The sequence below is a fragment of the Brassica rapa genome, chromosome A08, assembly GCF_000309985.2.
Source record: "Brassica rapa cultivar Chiifu-401-42 chromosome A08, CAAS_Brap_v3.01, whole genome shotgun sequence".
Taxonomy (NCBI): domain Eukaryota; kingdom Viridiplantae; phylum Streptophyta; class Magnoliopsida; order Brassicales; family Brassicaceae; genus Brassica; species Brassica rapa.
This window is the reverse complement of record NC_024802.2, coordinates 15795283-15818570: the sequence shown is the minus strand read 5'-3', so window position 1 is coordinate 15818570 and position 23288 is coordinate 15795283. Positions and strand designations below refer to the sequence as shown.

At 37.3% G+C, this 23288-nt stretch overlaps 4 protein-coding genes across 4 annotated transcripts; 2 read left to right on the top strand and 2 right to left on the bottom strand.

Annotated features, from left to right (window-relative positions):
- Positions 1–17: 17 nt before the first annotated feature.
- Positions 18–4638, top strand: LOC103834939 (F-box protein At4g35733). Its single transcript, XM_033277175.1, has one exon. The coding sequence runs from the start codon at positions 1391–1393 to the stop codon at positions 2459–2461; it is 1071 nt and encodes a 356-aa protein (XP_033133066.1). The 5' UTR covers positions 18–1390; the 3' UTR covers positions 2462–4638.
- A 460-nt stretch (positions 4639–5098) lies between these two features.
- On the top strand, positions 5099–9174 carry LOC103834937 (ATP-dependent DNA helicase Q-like 3). Its single transcript, XM_009111029.3, has 18 exons — positions 5099–5357; positions 5460–5467; positions 5541–5624; positions 6068–6208; positions 6310–6344; positions 6426–6509; positions 6587–6675; positions 6774–6926; positions 7007–7103; positions 7232–7235; positions 7323–7472; positions 7545–7622; positions 7713–7778; positions 7856–7983; positions 8066–8163; positions 8243–8361; positions 8427–8533; positions 8611–9174. The coding sequence occupies exons 1-18, from the start codon at positions 5099–5101 to the stop codon at positions 9026–9028; spliced, it is 2118 nt and encodes a 705-aa protein (XP_009109277.1). The 3' UTR covers positions 9029–9174.
- LOC103834938 (ganglioside-induced differentiation-associated protein 2) lies at positions 9137–10257 on the bottom strand. The gene is made up of 3 exons (XM_009111030.3): positions 10046–10257; positions 9718–9982; positions 9137–9614 (listed from the first exon to the last, which is right to left on the bottom strand). Exons 1-3 carry the CDS (start codon positions 10167–10169, stop codon positions 9395–9397), a joined length of 609 nt encoding a protein of 202 aa, XP_009109278.1. The 5' UTR covers positions 10170–10257; the 3' UTR covers positions 9137–9394.
- Positions 10258–18372: 8115 nt separating this feature from the next.
- Positions 18373–22649, bottom strand: LOC103834933 (serine/threonine-protein kinase STY17). The gene is made up of 16 exons (XM_009111027.3): positions 21875–22649; positions 21524–21638; positions 21329–21420; positions 21137–21253; positions 20912–20966; positions 20665–20775; positions 20461–20511; positions 20119–20291; positions 19946–20053; positions 19788–19861; positions 19493–19668; positions 19326–19421; positions 19154–19234; positions 19024–19077; positions 18809–18943; positions 18373–18715 (listed from the first exon to the last, which is right to left on the bottom strand). Exons 1-16 carry the CDS (start codon positions 22207–22209, stop codon positions 18644–18646), a joined length of 1845 nt encoding a protein of 614 aa, XP_009109275.3. The 5' UTR covers positions 22210–22649; the 3' UTR covers positions 18373–18643.
- Between the last annotated feature and the right edge of the window lie 639 nt (positions 22650–23288).

Genomic DNA, 23288 nt, shown 5'->3' with positions numbered 1-23288 from the left:
TGTTCACTAGTCTCTTTTTTTTGCAATGATTAATTATCTTTCAAAACTTGTATGATACTGTATGCCGTGTGTTATTGTGAAAATTTAAAAATCTCTAAAAGCCAAACTAGCAACTAATATAAAACCTATATTTCAAAAAAACTAATATAAACATTCAATTGAAAATATCCAGATTTGTAACTGAAATTCTAACTCTGAAGTAAGGGATTCAGCTCAGCTCGGTTTTTTATGAGCATGAATTATATGTTCACGAGTTATATGAACGATCTTTAACGAACATGAGCTAACTCATGAGCTTGACTGTTTTTATATATATGTATATGTGTGTGTGTGTGTCTGGATGATTTTTTTCTTATGTAAGAAAAGATAATTTTCATATTAATCATGTTTATCTTCTAAAATTAAAATGTAAACATACAAAATATTAAATAATATTGTTAACAATCCTCATATTATATATCTTTAGAATTAAAATGTAAAACAAAATATTTCTAAGATTCTCATGCGGAATATATATATTTTTATGATTTAGATGAAAAGTTTGAATGAATCATCTTAAGACTTATGTTGAATATATTTTTGGATCACAAATTAAGATTTTATTTAATTTTTTATTAGGTTTTAGTTTTATTCATTATTAATATTAATGTTCTGGATTTTTAATATTTAAATTTTAAACTATATTATGAAAAATATTTTATTTATAATGATTTTATAATTTTTATTTTCATATTTGATCGCGAGTTAGCTCATTTAACTCATGATCTAAATGATATGAATTCGAGTTTACATATGAAAGCTCATATAATAAATGAGCTGAGCTGAGTTAATTCATGAAAAATATGAGCTCACTATGAACTGCGCTGAGTTGAGCTAGCTAACTCATTTTGACACTCTTACTCTAAAGTATTTTTTTTGGTATTACTGAACATTCTGAGTAATATATATTGATTTTTTTGGGGTCAAATATATGATTTCTCAAACTTCTTTTTTGCCCATTAATAGAGTAGATTTGTAGCTAGAGAACAACAAATAATTCTAAGTAAAAAATACATTAAATATATATGGTCAAGTCAAAAGTGGAAGTCATTTGTAACATGAGTACTATTTAATAATTTTACAAGGTAAACATTCAATGAAATTCCAGAAAGTTAATTAAACAACAAAATTCACGTATATCTAAGGTAATTATATTATTTTGGGGGTCAGTCAAGGTCCGTCCATATATCTTTTAGCTGACCCACAAAAAAGGAAAATATCTTTCATTACATAATTTCTTTCCATATCATATTTAGAGTATACATATATAAACAGATCTTCATAATCTTCAAATCATTCATCTAGTTAACAAACTATATCAGAAAAAAACCGTAACAAATAATAAAGAGAGATGAGTAAATCCGTAGAGTGGTCTGGTTTGCCCGAAGAACTAGTCGATGAAATAGCCGGCCGTCTCTTCTCTAAAGTCGAGCTTCACCGAGTCCGTAGCATCTGCAAACCCTGGCGTTCCGCGTCTTCGATCCATAAACGTTACCCCAAACGCCATGACCGCAACCGTGTACGTGTGCTTTCTCCCTTGAGTAATATAAACTCGTGTTTACTCTCTCCCGCGGCTTTCTTCCGTGTGTTTCTTTCGTCCTGTCGGAACAAAGGATGGCTTATCAAAACCCAAGATGTCTCCGAAACCCGTAAAAAATTACTACACCCGCTCTCTCGTGTCCCCATGGACTCTTCTCAGCAAACCTTAGATCTTTTGGAGTATACGGTCACAGAGATCCATCAGTCTTACGACGTGACTAAATCCATATCGTATAATTTCGCTAGAGTTGTTTTAATGGACAAGTTTGTTTTCGGGGTGAATGACAAGAAGGAGATCTGGTGGTGCAACAGTGAAGAAAGTAATGACGGTAGTAATAATGTTTGGACAAGAGTTTCAGATGAAGAAGCTGAGTATTTCTCGGACATCATAGTCCACAAAGGTCAAATCTATGCCTTGGACCTAAATAGCGCGATATGGTGGATTAGTTTATCCGAGCTCAAGATTTTTCAGTACGGACCTTCGACTCCAATGGACTACTACGAGTTTGATGATTGCAAAGACAAGAGGCTCGTGGAGTTTTGTGGAGAACTGTGCATCATTCATCGTTTCTGTAAGACGTTTCGCGTGCGCAGAGTTAACGTGGAGAGGACTATTGGTTTCAAGGTTTATAAGATGGACATGGAGTTGGTTGAATGGGTTGAGGTTAAGTCTCTGGGAGATAATGCGTTTGTCATGGCGACAGATAGTTGTTTCTCGGTTGTGGCTAGTGACTATTATGGATGTTTGGAGGATGCCATATATTTTACTGAAAAGAAGGATGTAAACAATGTTAGTGTGTTCAAGCTTGGTCAGGGTTGTGTTACTAAGTTGGTGGAGTCTTTTGAGAATTGTTTTCATATGTTTTATCCTCCTTTTGTATGAGAATGTTGTTGTTTATTTTAATCTCAAATCCTTATATTTTGTCAATCAGAATGTTTCTCCCTTTGTTAATGATAATAAATCCTCGTTGAAAATGGAATTCTTCTTCACTAGGTGGTAATCTGCGCGGTGCACGAAGTAAAATAGTTTATTAAATTGTTGTACTAAGAGATTTGTAGTTATATATTCGTTCAGATTCAATTGATCTATTCGCATTTTAGATTTTTAAGGTTAGAAATTTAAATCTTATTCGAATATTTGCAAATTTTAGTTTAGATTTGGTTCGGATCATTACAGATTCGGTTCGGATTCGAGTTTAGATACCTATTTTTACTACATATTTTTTAACAAAAATCCAAATATACTCAAGTCCTCAAAATCCAAAAATAAAATAATATAAAACATAAAAAAATGAATAATATAAGACTAAATATTTAAATATACATAAGCATTGATTCAATTTAAATATTTGGATGGAGAACAAATAAATATTATCAGAATTTTGAACAATTACAATTATTTTTAGATATTCACTTGTGACTATGTTGACAATTTTAGATATTTTCATATTTTTAATATCTAATAGATATAAAATTTAAATTAATTAATATATTTAATTATATAACTGTGAATTAGATATTTTTGTATCTAAAATATTTTAGTTTGGATTAGATCCGAGTCTGGTTATCTGTATATTAAACTTTTAGATCCATCTAAGTACGCAATCAGTTTTACTTTCTCCTTAGTATCACTTTCAAATCTACTTCGGTTTGGTTCTTCGGATCCAAATATTTTGTCTACCAGATATTTTATCTATACTTTCTTTCTTCTGCTAGTATAAAGTAAAGTAAAATAGTTGTAAAACAAATATTCTTGGCTTATTTAACGTACATAATTATTGGATTATACTTTAGAATGCGAATAAAAAATGGTTGGATGTCGTGTCAATACTGTTGGGCATGTTGCAAAATTGGTGTAGTCTATAACTAATAACGTGTATTTTCTTATAAAATAATTATTGGTAACTATAGTAAACAATGATACAATCAAGTGAAAGAGGTTAAAGTTGCGTGTAAAATAATGTGATCTCTTCACTCGGCACTTAAATTTTAGTTTATCAATCAATTTCACGAATTTTCTATCATTTTAAAGCTTTTCTGATTTCTGATTTTATCTAGCAATCTTATTATGTTTATAATTCTTGGTCTGGTATGAAAACTTCGTAAAAAATCAATACTTGGTTAAACTATAGAATCAATACTTGTGTGTAGTATTTTTTTACCTCAGTTTCCTTATTTCATAACCAATTACAATTATTTGTTGCTTTCATGTACAAAAACCTCAACCATGACCATGTTCAGAAAGATATGAAACTTTGAGTTGCTAAGAATATTATCATTCCAGCAATTTAGTTGATGCGAATTTTAATGATTTTGTATTTCTGTTTTAAAACGATATTATTCAATAGTTGTACAGAGATAATTTCAATTCATTAATATAAATTTTAAAAATACAGAAACTAAAAATGAGCTGATTAAAAAATAGTGTGTGAACACATTAAATTACATGCGGTTGGGTTAAAAAATAGTGTATGAACACATTAATTGTTAAATGATTGTGAGACCGACACGTCAGCATTTTCAAATTAAAATAGATATGAGGCTGATACGTGGTAAATATAGTGTGAACACATTAATGACAAATGATTTTCTTTTAATAGATAGGAGATTCTTATGCGTCTTTTTCATGTCGGTTTTCTGTGCGTTAAATGACATGGTGTTCATTAGTAACGCTAATGCGGCAGACGTCACATGTCATATCATATCGATTGCTAATCAGTAAAACACAGTGACGATTAGCCATGGGCACATGTATGCAATCGGAACCAAAAACCGAACGAAACTGAACAAAAAAAAATGAAGTTCAATTTGGGTTTGAATCTCATCAATTATTCGAGTAGATGCTATATTTCTACGATTGGAAAACTGAAATCAAACAGTAACCGAACAAAAAAACCGAATTAACACTCAAATTTCTGTAATATAGTTTATTACCTATATTTAGTTTCAAAAAATTTTAATAAATCAATATACCAAAAACGAATTAATCATAAAAATATTTTTATCCAAAATATTTAAAATTATCTGAACCATCCAAATTTTATATAAAAATTCATAAAACTGAAATTTAATCTGAAATCTCGAATTTCTGACATTTTAACTCCAATTAACTAGAAAAACAAAACCGATTCGAAATCGAATGAGATCCAAAATTACTTTGGATATTAGCTAGTTCTCAATTTTACTACTTAAAATAATTCAAAAACTGAAATAACCTAACTGAAACCGAATCAAATTTTCAAAAATACTCAAATGGATCGTAAACCTCTAAACCCAAAAACGGAAAGAAGAACTGAGAATCGAATACATAGGACTAATCGCGTTTACCGAACCGGGAGTTAACAGTTGCTTCAGGATGGTGGTTTTCGTTTAATGGAACCGGTTAACTAATTTAATAGTCCGGTTGGTTTGCCTACCTAGCGCAAAACTTAAAACGACGACGTTGTTTAAGTCTTAACTTTCCGTAGCGTCGTGTCAAGGAAGCCTCGGCACATTCTCGCCGGAGATTCGATCGGAGACAATGAAGAAATCGCCGTTGCCGGTGCAGAACGTTAACCGCTCCGATAAGAACGTCGCCGGAAAAGAAGCACTGGTGAAGCTATTGCGATGGCACTTCGGCCATGGAGATTTCAGAGGGAAGCAGCTAGAGGCGATTCAAGCGGTTGTATCAGGAAGGGATTGCTTTTGCTTGATGCCGACGGGAGGAGGGAAATCGATTTGTTATCAGATACCTGCGTTGGCTAAACCTGGAATCGTGCTTGTTGTTTCTCCTTTGATTGGTAAAAAAAATCTGATTCCTTTCCTTTGAATGGAGAATCTGTTGTTTTTTTTGATTTTGGGGTTCTAACTGTTTGTGTTTCTGTGTTTATTTGCCTTCTCAGCTTTGATGGTGAGTGTCATTGTTCTTTTCTCATGCTTCTTTTAAATGGTTTTTTGAAAAGATCATTCTTTGTTTAATGAAGGAGAACCAAGTGATGGCGTTGAAGGAGAAAGGTATTGCTGCTGAGTATCTCTCGTCCACTCAAGCTACACATGTTAGGAACAAGGTGAATTGGCTATACTGTGTGTGTATGTGTATATGCTATGTAAATAAATTCTCATTGTTGGTAGAAAACTAGAATTCAAGATTCATGGCATGTGCTTTGTTATAGTGTTGAGTGAGTCACTTGGAAACGTTCTTCATTTTGTTTCACTTCCAAGTGTTTGTGTTTGATTACACCTCGAAATATCGTATGTGTGTAAATATGTTAGGAACATAGTGCGCTGGCTATACTTTTTCTGTATATGCAACTTGATATAGAATTTTCACATAAATAAGTTCCCACTGTTAGTAGAATTCAAGATTCATGCCATGTGCTTTGTTATAATGTTGAATGAATCACTTGGGAAAGTTCTTTATTTTGTTTCACTTCAACTGTATGTGTCGATCATTCCTCGAAAAATCTTGGATGAGGGAGATAACTTCTTGTATTTGTTATTTTTGTTTTAGATCCACGAGGACCTTGATTCTGGAAAACCTTCTGTAAGATTGCTGTATGTAACTCCAGAACTGATCGCGACAAAAGGATTTATGCTGAAGCTGAGAAAGCTCCATGACAGGGGTTTACTGAATCTTATAGCCATAGACGAGGTAAGGCCGTCTAATGCTTTATACAAGAGTAAGCAGTAAAGCTTCAGGTGTTGAACTTGAATGTTTGTTTAATGTATCTCGATTGTTTATGTATATTTCAGGCACATTGCATCTCATCATGGGGCCATGACTTCAGGTTTATAAGCGCTGATTGTGTCAGCATTCTTGTCTGTGTGTGCTTGCTATTCTCTAACTTTATTTTTTTGTGATAAAACAGACCTAGCTATCGTCAACTTTCAACCTTAAGAGATTCTTTGACTGATGTTCCAGTGTTGGCTCTAACCGCTACTGCTGCTCCTAAGTAATTTTCTATCTCTGTGCATTATAAGAACATGTTTGTAAATTGTAGAGCCTCTTCTCAACAGAAATACTTTGCAGGGTACAAAAGGATGTCATTGACTCCTTGAGTTTGCGGAATCCTTTGGTCCTCAAGTCCTCTTTCAATCGCCCAAATATCTTCTATGAAGGTTTGTATTTTCCTTTTGAGCTATTATTTTCTTTCTGTAAAGAGTTATGGGGAGTTCCCTATAATAGCTATCATCTGAATAAGTTTTTCTTGGTGCAGTTAGGTACAAAGACCTTATAGACAATGCTTATACTGATTTGTGCAACATGCTCAAGTCATGTGGAAAAATATGTGCAATTATCTATTGCCTTGAGCGTACAACCTGTGATGACTTGTCTCTTCATCTCACCAGTACTGGGATCTCTTCTGCTGGTAAAAAGCGTCCCTTGTACCTCTACCTGCTTACAAATTGAGCTGCAACCGCTGATTCATGCTTATCTTTATGTTCGCAGCTTATCATGCAGGACTCAATAGTCATCTGAGAAGTACTGTTTTAGATGACTGGCTGTCCTCGAAGAAGCAAGTTATTGTTGCCACAGTGGCTTTCGGGTATGAATAACTCTGTGAATTACCTTGCATATGGTTCTTGGTTTATTATGATCATCTTCTTTGCGTCTTACAATGTGTTTGGGAGCTCTTGGGGGCACGTGATAAACGCTCTAATGGTTTTTCTACAGAATGGTAAACAAAGTTTCTTCCTCATGTTGCATATTCTTGTAAAAGATAGTTCTTATGTACTGAAGCATGATCAGACAACTGACTTTATAGGGTATAGATAAGAAGGATGTGAGAATGGTTTGCCACTTTAACGTCCCAAAATCGATGGAATCTTTCTACCAAGAGTCCGGTAGAGCAGGTCGGGATCAGCTACCTTCAAGAAGTGTATTATACTATGGCGTAGACGATAGAAAGAAAATGGTAATGTTAACTCTTCACAACTTTCATTCTCTGAGTTAAGTTATCTAACTTACTTTACAAACTCTTTGCTAGGAGTTTCTACTACGGAACTCGGAGAATAAGAAATCCCCATCCTCATCCTCAAAGAAGCCTACATCTGACTTCGAGCAGGTAAATAATGCTTTCTTGTTTTTTTTTTCTTTCAGGTTCTGTCTATTTCAGTTGAAAGTTAATTCTCATATTAATGCTGCATGTATTTAGATTGTGAGATACTGCGAAGGTTCTGGATGCCGAAGGAAAAAGATTCTTGAGAGCTTTGGTGAAGAGGTGTGTGACTTATGTTTTACTTTATTCACTAGAACGTTTCATTAAACTAAGCCGCTGATTTTCTTTGTTGCAAACAGTTTCCTGTACAGCAATGCAAGAAAACGTGTGATGCATGTAAGCATCCAAATCAAGTTGCTCGTAGCTTGGAGGAGCTCACGACTACCGCCTCCCGAAGACACAACTCTTCTCGAGTTTTCATCACCAGGTTTTGCTAATAAAACCTCATCTAACTGTGCATGCAACAAATATACAAAAGAACTGAACTCCGTACTCAATTATTTTGCAAGCTCGAGTGATAATAAGACCAATGAAGGGCAGTACTCTGAGTTCTGGAATCGTAATGAAGATGGAAGCAATTCCGACGAGGAAATATCAGATTCAGATGGTAGCACTTCCTTCAGTAGAGATTTAGCACTTATATATATTCAATATTTTTACTCACGTGTTGATTCATCTACATGCAGATGGAGCTGATGTTGTCAAAAGCCTAGCAGGACCTAAACTATCGAGGAAGCTGGGAGTAGATGAGAAACTGGTTTTACTGGAGCGGGCTGAGGAAAAGTACAACGAAAGCAATAAACAGGTTTAGTAACAGATTCGCTTTACCTACTTCAGAAACAGAAGTATAACTTAGCATACTGTTTGCAGGTCAAAAAGTCAGAGAAGAATGCGATATCTGAAACACTAAGGGAATCAAGCAAGCAGAGACTCTTGAATGAGCTTACAAAAGTACTTCAACTGCTTGGTGTAAAAGAGTAAAAACCTCTTCAACCCTCTTTTCAGTATTATATGTGCCACTCTCTTATCTCATTTAACTGTAATGTTGATGCAGGATTGATTCCCAAAACGCATCTGAGTTTCTTGAAAGCGAGTGCTATAGAAAATACAGCAAAGCAGGGAAATCGTTTTACTACTCACAGATAGCGAGTACTGTGAGATGGTTAGGAACCGCAAGCAGAGACGAGCTAATGACCCGACTTAGCTCAATGGCCAGAGAAGAAGAGCCATCAGGAGAACCAATCCTGGTGACTGAACCATCACAGAACATAGAGCAAGAAGATGGAACCACATACACAGCCGAGCCACATGTCGACGAAACAACACAGCAGCTAGTGATTAGCCCGAGCTGTTCGCCTATAAGGCTCCCAGAGATTCCGTCATTCTCAGAGTTTGTGAACCGTAGAAAGATGAAGCACTCTACCGAAGGTTCTGATGGCAAGAAACCGTCAAAGATAATGAAGCTAAAGTAAAAATTGCAGTCAAGTCCTTGAAATATTTGTTTATTACAGTAATGTTCTTTTTTTGCCAGTTTTGGTAATTGGCCTATTGTCTCTTGAAGTCGTAGCGTAGAGGATACAGAGTTCAACCCGGTTCAATAAACTTAATTGGAAACAAACCAGCTAAACCGATATGTAATTAAAAACAGAAGAGAACATGTTTAAGACAAAAAAAGATCTACAGATTCTCAAACTCTCCTTATCCAAACGCCAACAGCTGTCTACTCTTTCCCGTGAAAAGCGCTCACTGACATCGAAAAGCACATATCTATTTGTAATACTTTTATATTTCAAAATCGTATATTATATGGTTTTATAATACACGATCCGTGATCTGCGCTAAGAGATACACCTCATGGAGAAACTCGAGACCGGCGAATCTACGGCGGCTCCGGCGTAAACTCTCGCGTGATCGCTCTCTTGACCGTAATCCATCATCGGACGGTACTCCAGATCATCGTCGTGGTCGTACACAAACTCCGGCATCTCTATCTCGTTCCTCCTCACGTGCTCCCACAAGTAGTCAACTCTGCTTACGTACCTTAGCTTCCCGTACAACCTACCGTAGCCAATCACCGCACCAAACAAACAAATTCAGTAATCGAAAAAAATCTTCAGTTTCTTATAACCGCAAAAAAACGCGACGGTTACAGGTTACTCACCCGCCGGAGAATAGGAATCGTCCGCAAGTGGCGAGGAAGAGACGTGACTGAAGGCCTGGGTGGAGGAAGTAAACCTCCTGGAGATTGTCTCTTACGTTCACCGGAATCGCGTCGTAGATCGCTCGTAGAGCTGAGATTCCGGGGAAATTCTCGCTCCTCTGTACGCCGGTGTGGACGTAGAGAATGGAGAAAGGTTTTCTCCCTAAGCGAGGAAAGATCTTCTCCTCAAGATACGTCTTCAACACATCCAGTGAGAGAAACCGAGCTGATTCAAGAAGAATTCAAATCAGATCATAATAAAGAAAAGCTTAGTGTATCAAGTAATTACCTGGAAAGAACTTGCCGATGATCCGAAGGATCTTACGTCGTCGTTTGTCTCTGCCATGGATCTTGAAGATCTCGAGCTTCTCAAGCAGCTGCTCTTGCTCGATCTCCGATATCTGAGTGCTCATCGTTTCGACGGTGATGATCAGTTGAAATATGCGGCGAGTGAGTGTGTGATGAGCTGATTTATTTTATAGCATCTTTAGGAATATTCTTTCTCACCTCTCCGTGGGTCCTACAATCATTGCATGTTGAGTAATTAATCTGAACCCTCCATTTACTCTACATCCAACGGCTACTGTCTTTTTGACTCTTTTCCCGCGCAACACCTTACGCGTTACGTTTCGCCCCATCGCATGATTAGAGTTTTGGATAAGATAAACGTTATCCTTGTCGCTCACAGTCGAATTATTAGGTTTTAATACTGTACAGTCTAGTGTCATAGAGATCTGTACCTGCTGATTATCCATAAGCACATGCAAGAAAAATATCCACAAGGGACAAGAGCATTGTATCTAATTAATACACCGATATACTACATGCATGATACACCTACATGCACCGATATAATTTTTTTCTTAAAACAAAAGCTTCTGGATGTTTTGATCTAGGCAAACATGAATAACTCTTCGTCATTCTTGTTCTTTGGTAAGAGCAACCTCAAGACACATGTGGCCTGGTTTGCCATCCATGGTTTTCCTTACTACGGCACGGTGATCACCGGCCAAAGGCGTTGAAGGATCAGAGCAACACTTGTAGCTAATGTAGAAGATTGCGTTATCAGCTTTGAGCTTCTCACTCGGCTCTGTTGTGTAATCTTCCAAAGTTTCCACAACAACACTGTTGAGCTCCAAGGGTAGGTAAGCATCCAAACGCTGCAGTTACATTGTGTAAGAGACAACAAGTTTCAAGTTTTGTTGCTTTGGGAGAGAGAGAGGACAAAAAAAAAAAGAAGAAGAAAGTACATACACGATCTGCTTTGGAGAAGAAGGCGACTTCCATGAGAAGTTGAAGCCAGTCATTGTCATGCAGCTCTGATTCTGTCACCTGAGAAGGAAACCAAACTAGGTTACTAACTGAAACATATACAAGTCAAAAAAACTCCATGAATAGATCATCTGATGTTATTACCACGTAATACTTTTTACTGTCACGTTCCAAGGCTTCATCAGAAAACCATTTGGGTATTGGAACTTTGTAGAACTCATGTATTCCAGGTGTGTCCTCCTCCTCCCATTCATCATCTACAGGCTCGTTAGCTGATGTCAGAAAACAGTTAGTCCTCTAAATACACTTTTAAAAAAAGAGTTATCCATAAACTTGTGTGTTTAAAAAGCGCAGGGCCAGTTAACAGTCGTGATTGAATAAGAAGAAATCTTCAAAAATCTTTCGGCTCAGATGACGAACATTTGAGGAGTTTTCTGTAAGTTACCGGGTTTCGGTTCGGTTTTCAGGTTAAGAAAGTAAATTACACTCGGTTTGGTTTCTGTTTTGTTTTGATTCGGTTTTGCCTGCAAAATTTATGGTGTTACTTGTATTATATAATAATATGTATTCTTTTTATCTGTATTTGTTTTCTCAATGATTTTGTTATGATGATTTCAGGTAGACCATAAGAAAGTACAAGGAGAAGGCTGGCATGATAAAGAAGCTCCAGTGGCAGCTCAGGGATATCATCGTAATGTGATACATATATAATTTCCAGTCTTTTTAACTTTTCACTGTAAATAATATCCTTAATCGAAATTGCAGGAACATGTTGGACGAAGGCGTCTTCGGGAAATATTAGTGATGCACGTTTTCACAGAGGAATCGATGAGACACGAACACGTCATTCCAGTACGTTTCTTCTGGATGTTGTGGACCATTCGAAGGCAAGAATGAGACTTTCAACTAGTTTTGGGGAACATAGCTGCTACGGATATTCTACGTATAGAGCTATGGAGTATATAATGAACAACGTGATTCCGAAGAGTTCTGACTGAAGGTTTTCTAGGAAGTGCAGTGACTATGTTGGTCGACGCCCTAGTGAGGCGAATCGCGTACATGTCCTTAACGATGTCAGATGTTTCAAGGATGTTAACAGGGTCCTTCACTATTTGAAAGGTCAGCCAATCATAGGAACCATAGCAGTGTTCCTTCCGGAATTTGCCGACATTAGAGACGTAAGTGTTCATATTCAAGTAATATTTCTGTTTTGAGATCTTTGTCTGTGTGTTTTGTGTTGATTCAATTAATTATTTTTAGGAAATTTATCGGGACCAATTTCATGTACTTCCACCTTCGCGGATTGGCGTGCTGTCTCCATAGAAAAGATTTACATATTAGATGGAGAAGTTATCGCGGATTGCAAAAATAGCCACGGACGAGGACACGGAGTCGGACGATACTTTAAGGCATCGCTCGATGTCTTAATAGGCAATCTAGATCCGACAACAGGAGTACAAATTGAAGCATACTAAATACTTTAACAGTTCTTTCTATGCATACTAAATACTGAAGCTCCCCAATAAGACAATACTACAGCTTGTAGCACAAATTCGAGATTCTCACAATCACATTCGAATTATTTAAACAGGATCTAATCATGCCTTAGTGATTGAATTGCTAGTTCAAGAGATGTACACGAATATAAATCTCATATTCTAGACTCAGGACTACCCATATGCATTCAATCTCCACAATTAAACAATGGAGCAACGTGAATCAAAATAAAGCGATGGATGATACTAACCAAAAACAAGGGCGTAATCGCTGTTCAAGACATCGCCGCAAGTACCACCACCAACAGGGCAAAAGGCATCGGAGCCAGTGAGCTTGAGGTAAGTCTAGTACGCGGTGTTCAACATTCCGATACCTCCGAGTACGGTGAACCAGTTGTATGTCCAAGTGTCAATAGGTACTTCACTTGTCGACGACGACGACGATGGCGCCGAATCTACACCATCTTCCGGCTCAGATGACGAACATTTGATCAAAAATCTTCCGGCTCAGATGACAAACATTTGAGGAGTTTTGTGTAAGTTACCGGGTTTCGGTTCGGTTTTCAGGTTAAGAAAGTAAATGACACTCGGTTTGGTTTCTGTTTTGTTTTGATTCGGTTTTGCCTGCAAAATTTATGGTGTTACTTGTATTATATAATAATATGTATTCTTTTTATCTGTATTTGTTTTCTCAATGATTTTGTTATGATGATTTCAGGTAGACCATGAGAAAGTACAAGGAGAAGGCTGACATGATAAAGAAGCTCCAGTGGCAGCTCAGGGATATCATCGTAATGTGATACATATATAATTTCCAGTCTTTTTAACTTTTTACTGTAAATAATATCCTTAATCGAAATTGCAGGAACATGTTGGACGAAGGCGTCTTCGGGAAATATTAGTGATGCATGTTTTCACAGAGGAATCGATGAGACACGAACACGTCATTCCAGTACGTTTCTTCTGGATGTTGTGGACCATTCGAAGGCAAGAATGAGACTTTCAACTAGTTTTGGGGAACATAGCTGCTACGGATATTCTACGTTTAGAGCTATGAAGTATATAATGAACAACGTGATTCCGAAGAGTTCTGACTGAAGGTTTTCTAGGAAGTGCAGTGACTATGTTGGTCGACGCCCTAGTGAGGTGAATCGCGTACATGTCCTTAACGATGTCAGATGTTTCAAGGATGTTAACAGGACCCTTCACTATTTGAAAGGTCAGCCAATCATAGGAACCATAGCAGAGTTCCTTCCGGAATTTGCCGACATTAGAGACGTAAGTGTCCATATTCAAGTAATATTTCTGTTTTGAGATCTTTGTCTGTGTGTTTTGTGTTGATTCAATTAATTATTTTTAGGAAATGGACCGATTTCATGTACTTCCACTTTCGCGGATTGGCATGCTGTCTCCATAGAAAAGATTTACATATTAGATGGAGAAGTTATCGCGGATTGCAAAAATAGCCACGGACGAGGACACGGAGTCGGACGATACTTTAAGGCATCGCTCGATGTCTTAATAGGCAATCTAGATCCGACAACAGGAGTACAAATTGAAGCATACTAAATACTTTAACAGTTCTTTCTATGCATACTAAATACTGAAGCTCCCCAATAAGGCAATACTACAGCTTGTAGTACAAATTCGAGATTCTCACAATCACATGCGAATTATTTAAACAGGATCTAATCATGCCTTAGTGATTGAATTGCTAGTTCAAGAGATGTACACGAATATAAATCTCATATTCTAGACTCAGGACTACCCATATGCATTCAATCTCCACAATTCAACAATGGAGCAACGTGAATCAAAATAAAGCGATGGATGATACTAACCAAAAACAAGGGCGTAATCGCTGTTCAAGACATCGCCGCAAGTACCACCACCAACAGGGCAAAAGGCATCGGAGCCAGTGAGCTTGAGGTAAGTCAAGTACGCGGTGTTCAACATTCCGATACCTCCGAGTACGGTGAACCAGTTGTATGTCCAAGTGTCAATAGGTACTTCACTTGTCGACGACGACGACGGTGTTGAATCTACACCATCTTCCGGCTTAGATGACGAACATTTGATCAAAAATCTTCCGGCTCAGATGACGAACATTTGAGGAGTTTTGTGTAAGTTACCGGGTTTCGGTTTGGTTTTCAGGTTAAGAAAGTAAATGACACTCGGTTTGGTTTCTGTTTTGTTTTGTTTTGATTCGGTTTTGCCTGCAAAATTTATGGTGTTACTTGTATTATATAATAATATGTATTCTTTTTATCTGTATTTGTTTTCTCAATGATTTTGTTATGATGATTTCAGGTAGACCATGAGAAAGTACAAGGAGAAGGCTGGCATGATAAAGAAGCTCCAGTGGCAGCTCATGGATATCATCGTAATGTGATACATATATAATTTCCAGTCTTTTTAACTTTTCACTATAAATAATATCCTTAATCGAAATTGCAGGAACATGTTGGACGAAGGCGTCTTCGGGAAATATTAGTGATGCACGTTTTCACAGAGGAATCGATGAGACACGAACACGTTATTCCAGTACGTTTCTTCTGGATGTTGTGGACCATTCGAAGGCAAGAATGAGACTTTCAACTAGTTTCGGGGAACATAGCTACTACGGATATTCTACGTTTAGAGCTATGGAGTATATAATGAACAACGTGATTCCGAAGAGTTCTGACTGAAGGTTTTCTAGGAAGTGCAGTGACTATGTTGGTCAACGCCCTAGTGAGGCGAATCGCGTACATGTCCTTAACGATGTCAGATGTTTCAAGGATGTTAACAGGGCCCTTCACTATTTGAAAGGTCAGCCAATCATAGGAACCACAGCAGTGTTCCTTCCGGAATTTGCCGACATTAGAGACGTAAGTGTTCATATTCAAGTAATATTTATGTTTTGAGATCTTTGTATGTGTGTTTTGTGTTGATTCAATTAATTATTTTTAGGAAATTTTGTCGGGGCCCGACTTCATGTACTTTCACCTTCGCGGATTGGCATGCTGTCTCCATTGAAAAGATTTACATATTAGATGGAGAAGTTATCGCGTTTGCAAAAATAGCCACGGACGAGGACACGGAGTCGGAGGATACTTTAAGGCATCGCTCGATGTCTTAATAGGTAATCTAGATCCGACAACAGGAGTACAAATTGAAGCATACTAAATACTTTAACAGTTCTTTCTATGCATACTAAATATTGAAGCTCCCCAATAAGCCAATACTACAGCTTGTAGCACAAATTCGAGATTCTCACAATCACATGCGAATTATTTAAACAGGATCTAATCATGCCTTAGTGATTGAATTGCTAGTTCAAGAGATGTACACGAATATAAATCTCATATTCTAGACTCAGAACTACCCATATGCATTCAATCTCCACAATTCAACAATGGAGCAACGTGAATCAAAATAAAGCGATGGATGATACTAACCAAAAACAAGAGCGTAATCGATGTTCAAGACATCGCCGCAAGTGCCACCACCAACAGGGCAAAAGGCATCGGAGCCAGTGAGCTTGAGGTAAGTCAAGTACGCGGTGTTCAACATTCCGATACCGCCGAGTACGGTGAACCAGTTGTATGTCCAAGTGTCAATAGGTACTTCACTTGTCGACGACGGCGCCGACGCCGAATCTACACCATCTTCCGGCTCAGATGACGAACATTTGATCAAAAATCTTCCGGCTCAGATGACGAACATTTGAGGAGTTTTCTGTAAGTTACCGGGTTTCGGTTCAGTTTTCAGGTTAAGAAAGTAAATGACACTCGGTTTGGTTTCTGTTTTGTTTTGATTCGGTTTGGCCTGCAAAATTTATGGTGTTACTTGTATTATATAATAATATGTATTCTTTTTATCTGTATTGTTTTCTCAATGATTTTGTTATGATGATTTCAGGTAGACCATGAGAAAGTACAAGGAGAAGGCTGGCATGATAAAGAAGCTCCAGTGGCAGCTCAGGGATATCATCGTAATGTGATACATATATAATTTCCAGTCTTTTTAACTTTTCACTATAAATAATATCCTTAATCGAAATTGCAGGAACATGTTGGACGAAGGCGTCTTCGGGAAATATTAGTGATGCACGTTTTCACAGAGGAATCGATGAGACACGAACACGTTATTCCAGTACGTTTCTTCTGGATGTTGTGGACCATTCGAAGGCAAGAATGAGACTTTCAACTAGTTTCGGGGAACATAGCTGCTACGGATATTCTACGTTTAGAGCTATGGAGTATATAATGAACAACGGGATTCCGAAGAGTTCTGACTGGAGGTTTTCTAGGAAGTGCAGTGACTATGTTGGTCGACACCCCTGTGAGGCGAATCGCGTACATGTCCTTAACGATGTCAGATGTTTCAAGGATGTTAACATGGCCCTTCACTATTTGAAAGGTCAGCCAATCATAGGAACCATAGCAGTGTTCCTTCCGGAATTTGCCGATATTAGAGACGTAAGTGTTCATATTCAAGTAATATTTCTGTTTTGAGATCTTTGTCTGTGTGTTTTGTGTTGATTCAACTAATTATTTTTAGGAAATTTATCGGGGCCCGACTTCATGTACTTCCACCTTCGCGGATTGGCATGCTGTCTCCATAGAAAAGATTTACATATTAGATGGAGAAGTTATCGCGAGATTGCAAAAATAGCCACGGACGAAGACACAGAGTCGGAGGATACTTTAAGGCATCGCTCGATGTCTTAATAGGTAATCTAGATCCGACAACAGGAGTACAAATTGAAGCATACTAAATACTTTAACAGTTCTTTCTATGCATACTAAATACTGAAGCTCCCCAATAAGGCAATACTACAGCTTGTAGCACAAATTCGAGATTCTCACAATCACATGCGAATTATTTAAACAGGATCTAATCATGCCTTAGTGATTGAATTGCTAGTTTAAGAGATGTACACGAATATAAATCTCATATTCTAGACTCAGGACTACCTATATGCATTCAATCTCCACAATTCAACAATGGAGCAACGTGAATCAAAATAAAGCGATGGATGATACTAGCCAAAAACAAGGGCATAATCGCTGTTCAAGACATCGCTGCAAGTACCACCACCAACAGGGCAAAAGACATCGGAACCAGTGAGCTTGAGGTAAGTCAAGTACGCGGTGTCTAACATCTCAATACCGCCGAGTACGGTGAACCATTTGTATCTCGGACTGTTAATAAATACTTCACTTGTGGACGACGATGTGGAGGAAGACAACGACGGAGCCGAATCTACAGCATCCTCCGGATCTGATGACGAACATTTGATCGAAAATCTCCGTTCAGAGACCTAATTAAGAGCATATAATACTTCAATTGACCAATCAGAGAAGAGACACATGGCGATGACAAGAAATTTACCTCGAAGCGTCTAGGATAACGAGTTGACGACGAAGGAGGAAGCTCACGGAAGCTGAAATATAACTTAGGTGACGATGCAGAGACAAAGCTCGCCATCATCGTCGTCGAACAATCGCTACTCCACCATTGTTATTGTTAAACGCTTAACTTCATCTTCGCTTCCACCATCTCAGCCACTTGTTTCATTACCGGGCCTAAGGCCCATTATATGATCGCATTCGGATCCATTATTAGCTCAGAGTTGGGCCTGCTAAGAGTCGTACGTTACTATCCATCCGAGTCAGCAGCTCACAGGTTACATAGCAGCTGACGTGGCAATGTCGTCCATACCATTTTGGCGTATGAGCTAGCTCAAGCAGGATATCGATATCTTGATGTTAAGACAGCAGAGGAGTTTAGAATCGGACAGATAAATAATGTACATGTTCTCAACATAAGTTTTTTCGTTTGTCTAAATGGCACTCTACCAGAAAAATAAGATCACTAGTTTCACTCGAAAGGCAGACGACCTCAGAGAAAGTAATGTAGTCACAACATAATTTCATAGCCGCTCAATGATTCTTCTCAAAAAAGAACTCTGAAGTAAGAAGTGAGGCTCTAGGAAAATACTCTACAGTTATACAGAGATCCCTCACATATAAAAAAAACAAAAAACTATACAAAGCAAGATGAGAGCTGAGAGCTGAGCTCTATTCAGACCGATCAAACTTCAAGTTTTCAGCAATCTACTTGAGAATATATCAATGGTGGCCTTTTCTTAGACCTGAGAAGTATCCACTACGTTTACCCTTTTGGTGCTCCTCATCTCCAACCTGGTGGTTTCATGTCATATTGTTACAATTGTCAGACTCAGCTTTAGTAATGGTTTTACTTGAGCGGTGAGAATTATAAAAGCAGTTGATTACCTCATGGAGTAGTTGCGTAACCATTTCTTTAATTTCTGCAAAATCTGGTCTTTGAGCTGGGTCTTGTTGCCAGCATTTCTCAAGAAGTTCAGTCAGTCTTGGGTGCGTTTGCTTCGGGATCTTCGGTCGAAGTCCCTGTACAAGAACTCATAATCATTGTACAAATACCTCATGAAGTACAAGGAGAATAAATGTGCAAGTCTTGACAAACATACCTTTTGGACAACACCAACAGCTGCTTGCAGTGGAGTCAAGTAAGAATATGGGAGCTGTTTTTCATTAAACGTGTTTAGTAACTTCTACCATTCAAACTCTGACACAGAGATAAAAGTAAACAGAACTTACCTCTCCAGTCAAAAGTTCCCACAACACGATCGCATAGCTGAAGACATCTGCTCTGTGATCATAAGGTTTGTGCTCAATGACCTGAGTTCAGAAAGTGTGTATGGTCAAAGTTGAGAAACAGCCAAATTTTTAACAGATAAGTCATTAGTGCAACCAAATAAGTGCTTCATACCTCTGGAGCCATCCATCTGTAAGTCCCAGTTTCAGCTGTCATGACCCCTGACTGAGTCTGTACTCTTGCAACCCCAAAATCAGCAACTTTAACGACCTGTTCAAAGGTTTACACAACCTAAATATGCTGATACACTATATGATTAGTGTCCAAATAATGAAACTTACATCATGTTCGTCCATAAGAAGATTAGCGGTCTTGAGGTCTCGGTGAATGATATTGTTTTGATGCAAATAGTTCATTCCTTTCGAAACATCAAGTGCCACTTTGAGCAAAGACTGAAGCTTAAACACTCCTTTCTGTTTGTGAAGAAAATCATATATACTCCCCCGAGCCATGAACTCTGATACAGAATAGATCAAAATCAATCCTCTATGAAACTCAAAACTAGCAAGATAAGTGTAATGGGGAACTACAACGCAATAAGCTAGCCTCATTGTCCTGCTATGACGACATTCTCACCTGTCACAATGCATAGGTTTGGAGAACGTGTACATGCACCGATAAACTGGACAACGTTTTTGTGCCTTACTTTCCTGTAACAACCATCCCCGGAGAACATTCAGCATCTATACTATGCATTGCAGTATGAGCGAGAATGAGAGTCAAGTGTAGCATACCTCATTATATACACTTCCTGAGAAAACTCTCGGAGCATTTCAGTATTTACACGCTCAGGTTTTAGGATTTTGATAGCTACTTCTTGACTGCAATAGGTTCCTTTATACCTGCATAGACATAAAAGAATTATATATGTATCTCATCTTCCCAGCATTTTGAAGGATAAACTCACAGTTCCCCGTATGATCCACATGCCACTTTCTTTTCAATTTTGAGCTGCTTCATGTCAATCTCCCACTCATCAGTTCCATCCGTTGGTATTTCAACACATGCGGGTAAAAGCTCGTTAGTTGATTTGTCATGCTCAAAGAAAGTAATAGACTTTTGCCTTGAACTAGGTTGGTCCTGCAGAGCAGTCAGTGTTGAAGATGGAGAGATGATAAGTATCAAAAAAGTAGCAACAAAACATCAGCACAACGTCACACAAAAGCATCATTTGCATTTTCAGAATTCAAATTGAGGATGAAGATAAGACTAGCTAATGATTGATAGTATATATATATCTATATAATACCTTAAGCTTCAGTATCTCCTTCTTCAATGCATCTTTTAAACCTTCTGTTTCCTGTATAAGCAAATCTCAACCAGTTTAGTGATGACAGGGACAGGAAGGTTAGCAATTGTCATTTATCTTTCTAAGCCATTCACTTAAGACATCACTGCTAAGTAATATGATGCTTTTGAAAGATCTTGTCCATTCATGAAACGGAAACCATACCTCCTGCGACCAACCGTCAACAACGAAAACATCCAGAGAGAAACCATCCGCGGTAGAGAAAGCGTGAGCTTCTTGAATGTTCAATCCAAGTTCACCAAGCAGGGCAGTTAACTAGAAGAAGAAAAAAAAGGACGTTTCTCGCTCAGATAATGGCATAATGAGAAAAAGAACTAACCATTCATTTCATGAAAGTCTAGTGGAAGTGTGACTAAAATTTTATGCAAAGAAACAAAAAAAATTCACATACCTGACTGAGGAGTTTCGGCTTGTCAATGGTTGAAAAAGTGATCTCGTGCATCGGTCTATAAAATAGGCAGCAAAGGACATATCACCACACATGGTTCTGTAAGAATCTAAGGCTAACACGACAAAACATGAGATCACTATTTCATGCTACAAAGTAGCTCTCTTTCATTATATGCAGACAAGGCTGGAGCAAATGCAATATGACTTCAGATATTCAAACTCTCACCGAGAATTAGGAAACTGTGCATTGACAGCACTATCATCATCTTCGGCATGATGTTTATAAGCTTGTGTAAACGCCTCAAAATTCGGAGAAGAACCAAAAGTTGGAGGCGCAAGAACCCTTTTAAACAAGAAGCAAGTAAACAGTCATAAAAGGAGAAAAACGTCAAAAGATCAGACAGAACTTGATCCTTGCCTGCTAGAGTGGTATGAGCTTTGAGCATCTTCCTTCACAGCAGGATCTGAAGCATCAATGTCAGCAGAGTGCCCATTGAGTGATGGAGAAACCTGTAATAAAGACCAACACAAACCAATTAAGTAAGCCAAAGAGTTCAGTATCAAAAAAACGAATCAAACTTAAAGACAAAAAAGACAGATGCTTTTCGATTACCTGAACACAACGAACTTCAAAAACAGGTCTAGTAGCAGGATCTTCAGCCAATTTGAGCAATCTCTGATGAGTGAGTACATCTTCAGCTCTCTCAACATTTACATCCATAGCATATCTTCACACCAAACACAAAAAGTAAAACACTGAAACATTGAAACAGGACAAGAAGCATTCAAAGTATATCACTTTACTTCAGATAATAAGCTCAGAAAGGACAGTAGAACGTATCATGATTGACCCAAGAACAGTTTAAGCATTCAAAGTATAACACTTTACTTCGGACAACAAGATTACAAATCAAGTTGAGATGAGAGACAGAACTTAGCAGGAGTGATCTAAGAACAGAGTTACCGAGCAGGGAGACGATTGAAATGGAGCCAGAGGTGATCATCGAAATCAGGGAGGTTAGCTTCTTCGTAATTAGACTCCTGGATTCTCTGCAGGACGTCACCGTACACCTCCAGTTTCATACGCTGCTGCCTAGGGTTCTCCTTAGTTACCGACACGACGGCTCTGCTTCCGCAGCTCTCCTCCGTCTCGTCTTTGATCGCCATCCGGATCCAGAAAGCACGAACGAAAAGGTGGGAATGATCCAAAGATTCAAGTAAAGCTGGTGAAGAGAAGAGATGAGAGAGAGAGGGTGAGTTCCTTCCGAGTAAGCTTGGTTGAAAAGCCAGGGAGGACATGAACGCTTGGTTGTGTTACACGTAGGGACTGTCCACGTCATCATGTGGTGTCCTTCTTCTTTTTTTATTTTTTTTTTATTTCTAAATGGATAATAGGCAGTTTTTTTTTTCAAATATAATGCATGGTGATAATGATGTACAGTATAAAAAGGAGACGATGTTAATTTCGGTTGATGATAAATTAGGTGGATACTGTTCAAACATCATATCTTATATTTAAATATATATATATAAGTGTTGTTGATATGTATATTAAATTAAATTATAGTATATGAAAAAGACTAGAATAAACTATTTTTGTTTATTACACAAGTTTTTAGATTGTAAACAACTCCTTAACATTACGTTTTTGTGACTAGTACCGGCTTAATACTGGACAGATCCAAGATTTTACCAGTAAAATATTTTCTAGGATTTTGCTCATAAGTTAACACTATAATTACAATTCTATATCATTAAGAGAATATCCTGATATTAATGATAGAATCCAATAAAAATCATTAAAACAAGGAAATAAAAAAATGAAAAAAGGATATCCGTCTAGTATGAAAACTATGATTTTTCGGATATCTGTCTCTATATTCTATTATCCGCGGATATCCGGATCCGTAAAAATAATTAAAAAATATATTTTTCTAAAAAATAATAAATTTTTTAAAATAATGCATAAATTAAATATTTATACAAGATTTATAAATATATATATATGTCTATAATATTGTAATAATTAAAATATAATATTATAAAATTAATTTAGAGAAAAATACTAGAATAGCACTAAACCAAGTTTTTGTTCCCAAAGTAGCAATCAAGTCTCAAAGTCACAAAAATAGGTATTATTAAAGAGGTAAATATACATTTATACCCCTTGGGTTAATTAATCCAAACCTTAGGGTTTAGAGTTAAGGAGTAGGGTTTTGGAATTAGGGTTTTGGAATTAGGGTTTAAAATTTTATAAAAAATAAATACTAAAATAAAAAATAAAAATTTTAAAAACAGTTTCAAAAAGTATTTTTAAATTATAAAAAGAAAATTTGAAAAAAAAAATAAAAAAAAAATTCAAAAAAAAGTTTATAAAA

Coding starts and splice junctions, on each gene's coding strand:
- LOC103834938 (XM_009111030.3), bottom strand. CDS start 10,169: ATGAGCACTCAGATATCGGAGATCGAGCAAGAGCAGCTGCTTGAGAAG. Junction 9,983..10,045: donor CATCGGCAAGTTCTTTCCAG/GTAATTACTTGA, acceptor TTCTTGAATCAG/CTCGGTTTCTCTCACTGGAT. Junction 9,615..9,717: donor CGATTCCTATTCTCCGGCGG/GTGAGTAACCTG, acceptor TGGCTACGGTAG/GTTGTACGGGAAGCTAAGGT.
- LOC103834939 (XM_033277175.1), top strand. CDS start 1,391: ATGAGTAAATCCGTAGAGTGGTCTGGTTTGCCCGAAGAACTAGTCGAT.
- LOC103834937 (XM_009111029.3), top strand. CDS start 5,099: ATGAAGAAATCGCCGTTGCCGGTGCAGAACGTTAACCGCTCCGATAAG. Junction 5,625..6,067: donor CTACACATGTTAGGAACAAG/GTGAATTGGCTA, acceptor TTTTTGTTTTAG/ATCCACGAGGACCTTGATTC. Junction 8,534..8,610: donor CAACTGCTTGGTGTAAAAGA/GTAAAAACCTCT, acceptor ATGTTGATGCAG/GATTGATTCCCAAAACGCAT.
- LOC103834933 (XM_009111027.3), bottom strand. CDS start 22,209: ATGTCCTCCCTGGCTTTTCAACCAAGCTTACTCGGAAGGAACTCACCC. Junction 21,254..21,328: donor AGCTCATACCACTCTAGCAG/GCAAGGATCAAG, acceptor CTTGTTTAAAAG/GGTTCTTGCGCCTCCAACTT. Junction 18,716..18,808: donor TTACGCAACTACTCCATGAG/GTAATCAACTGC, acceptor TGAAACCACCAG/GTTGGAGATGAGGAGCACCA.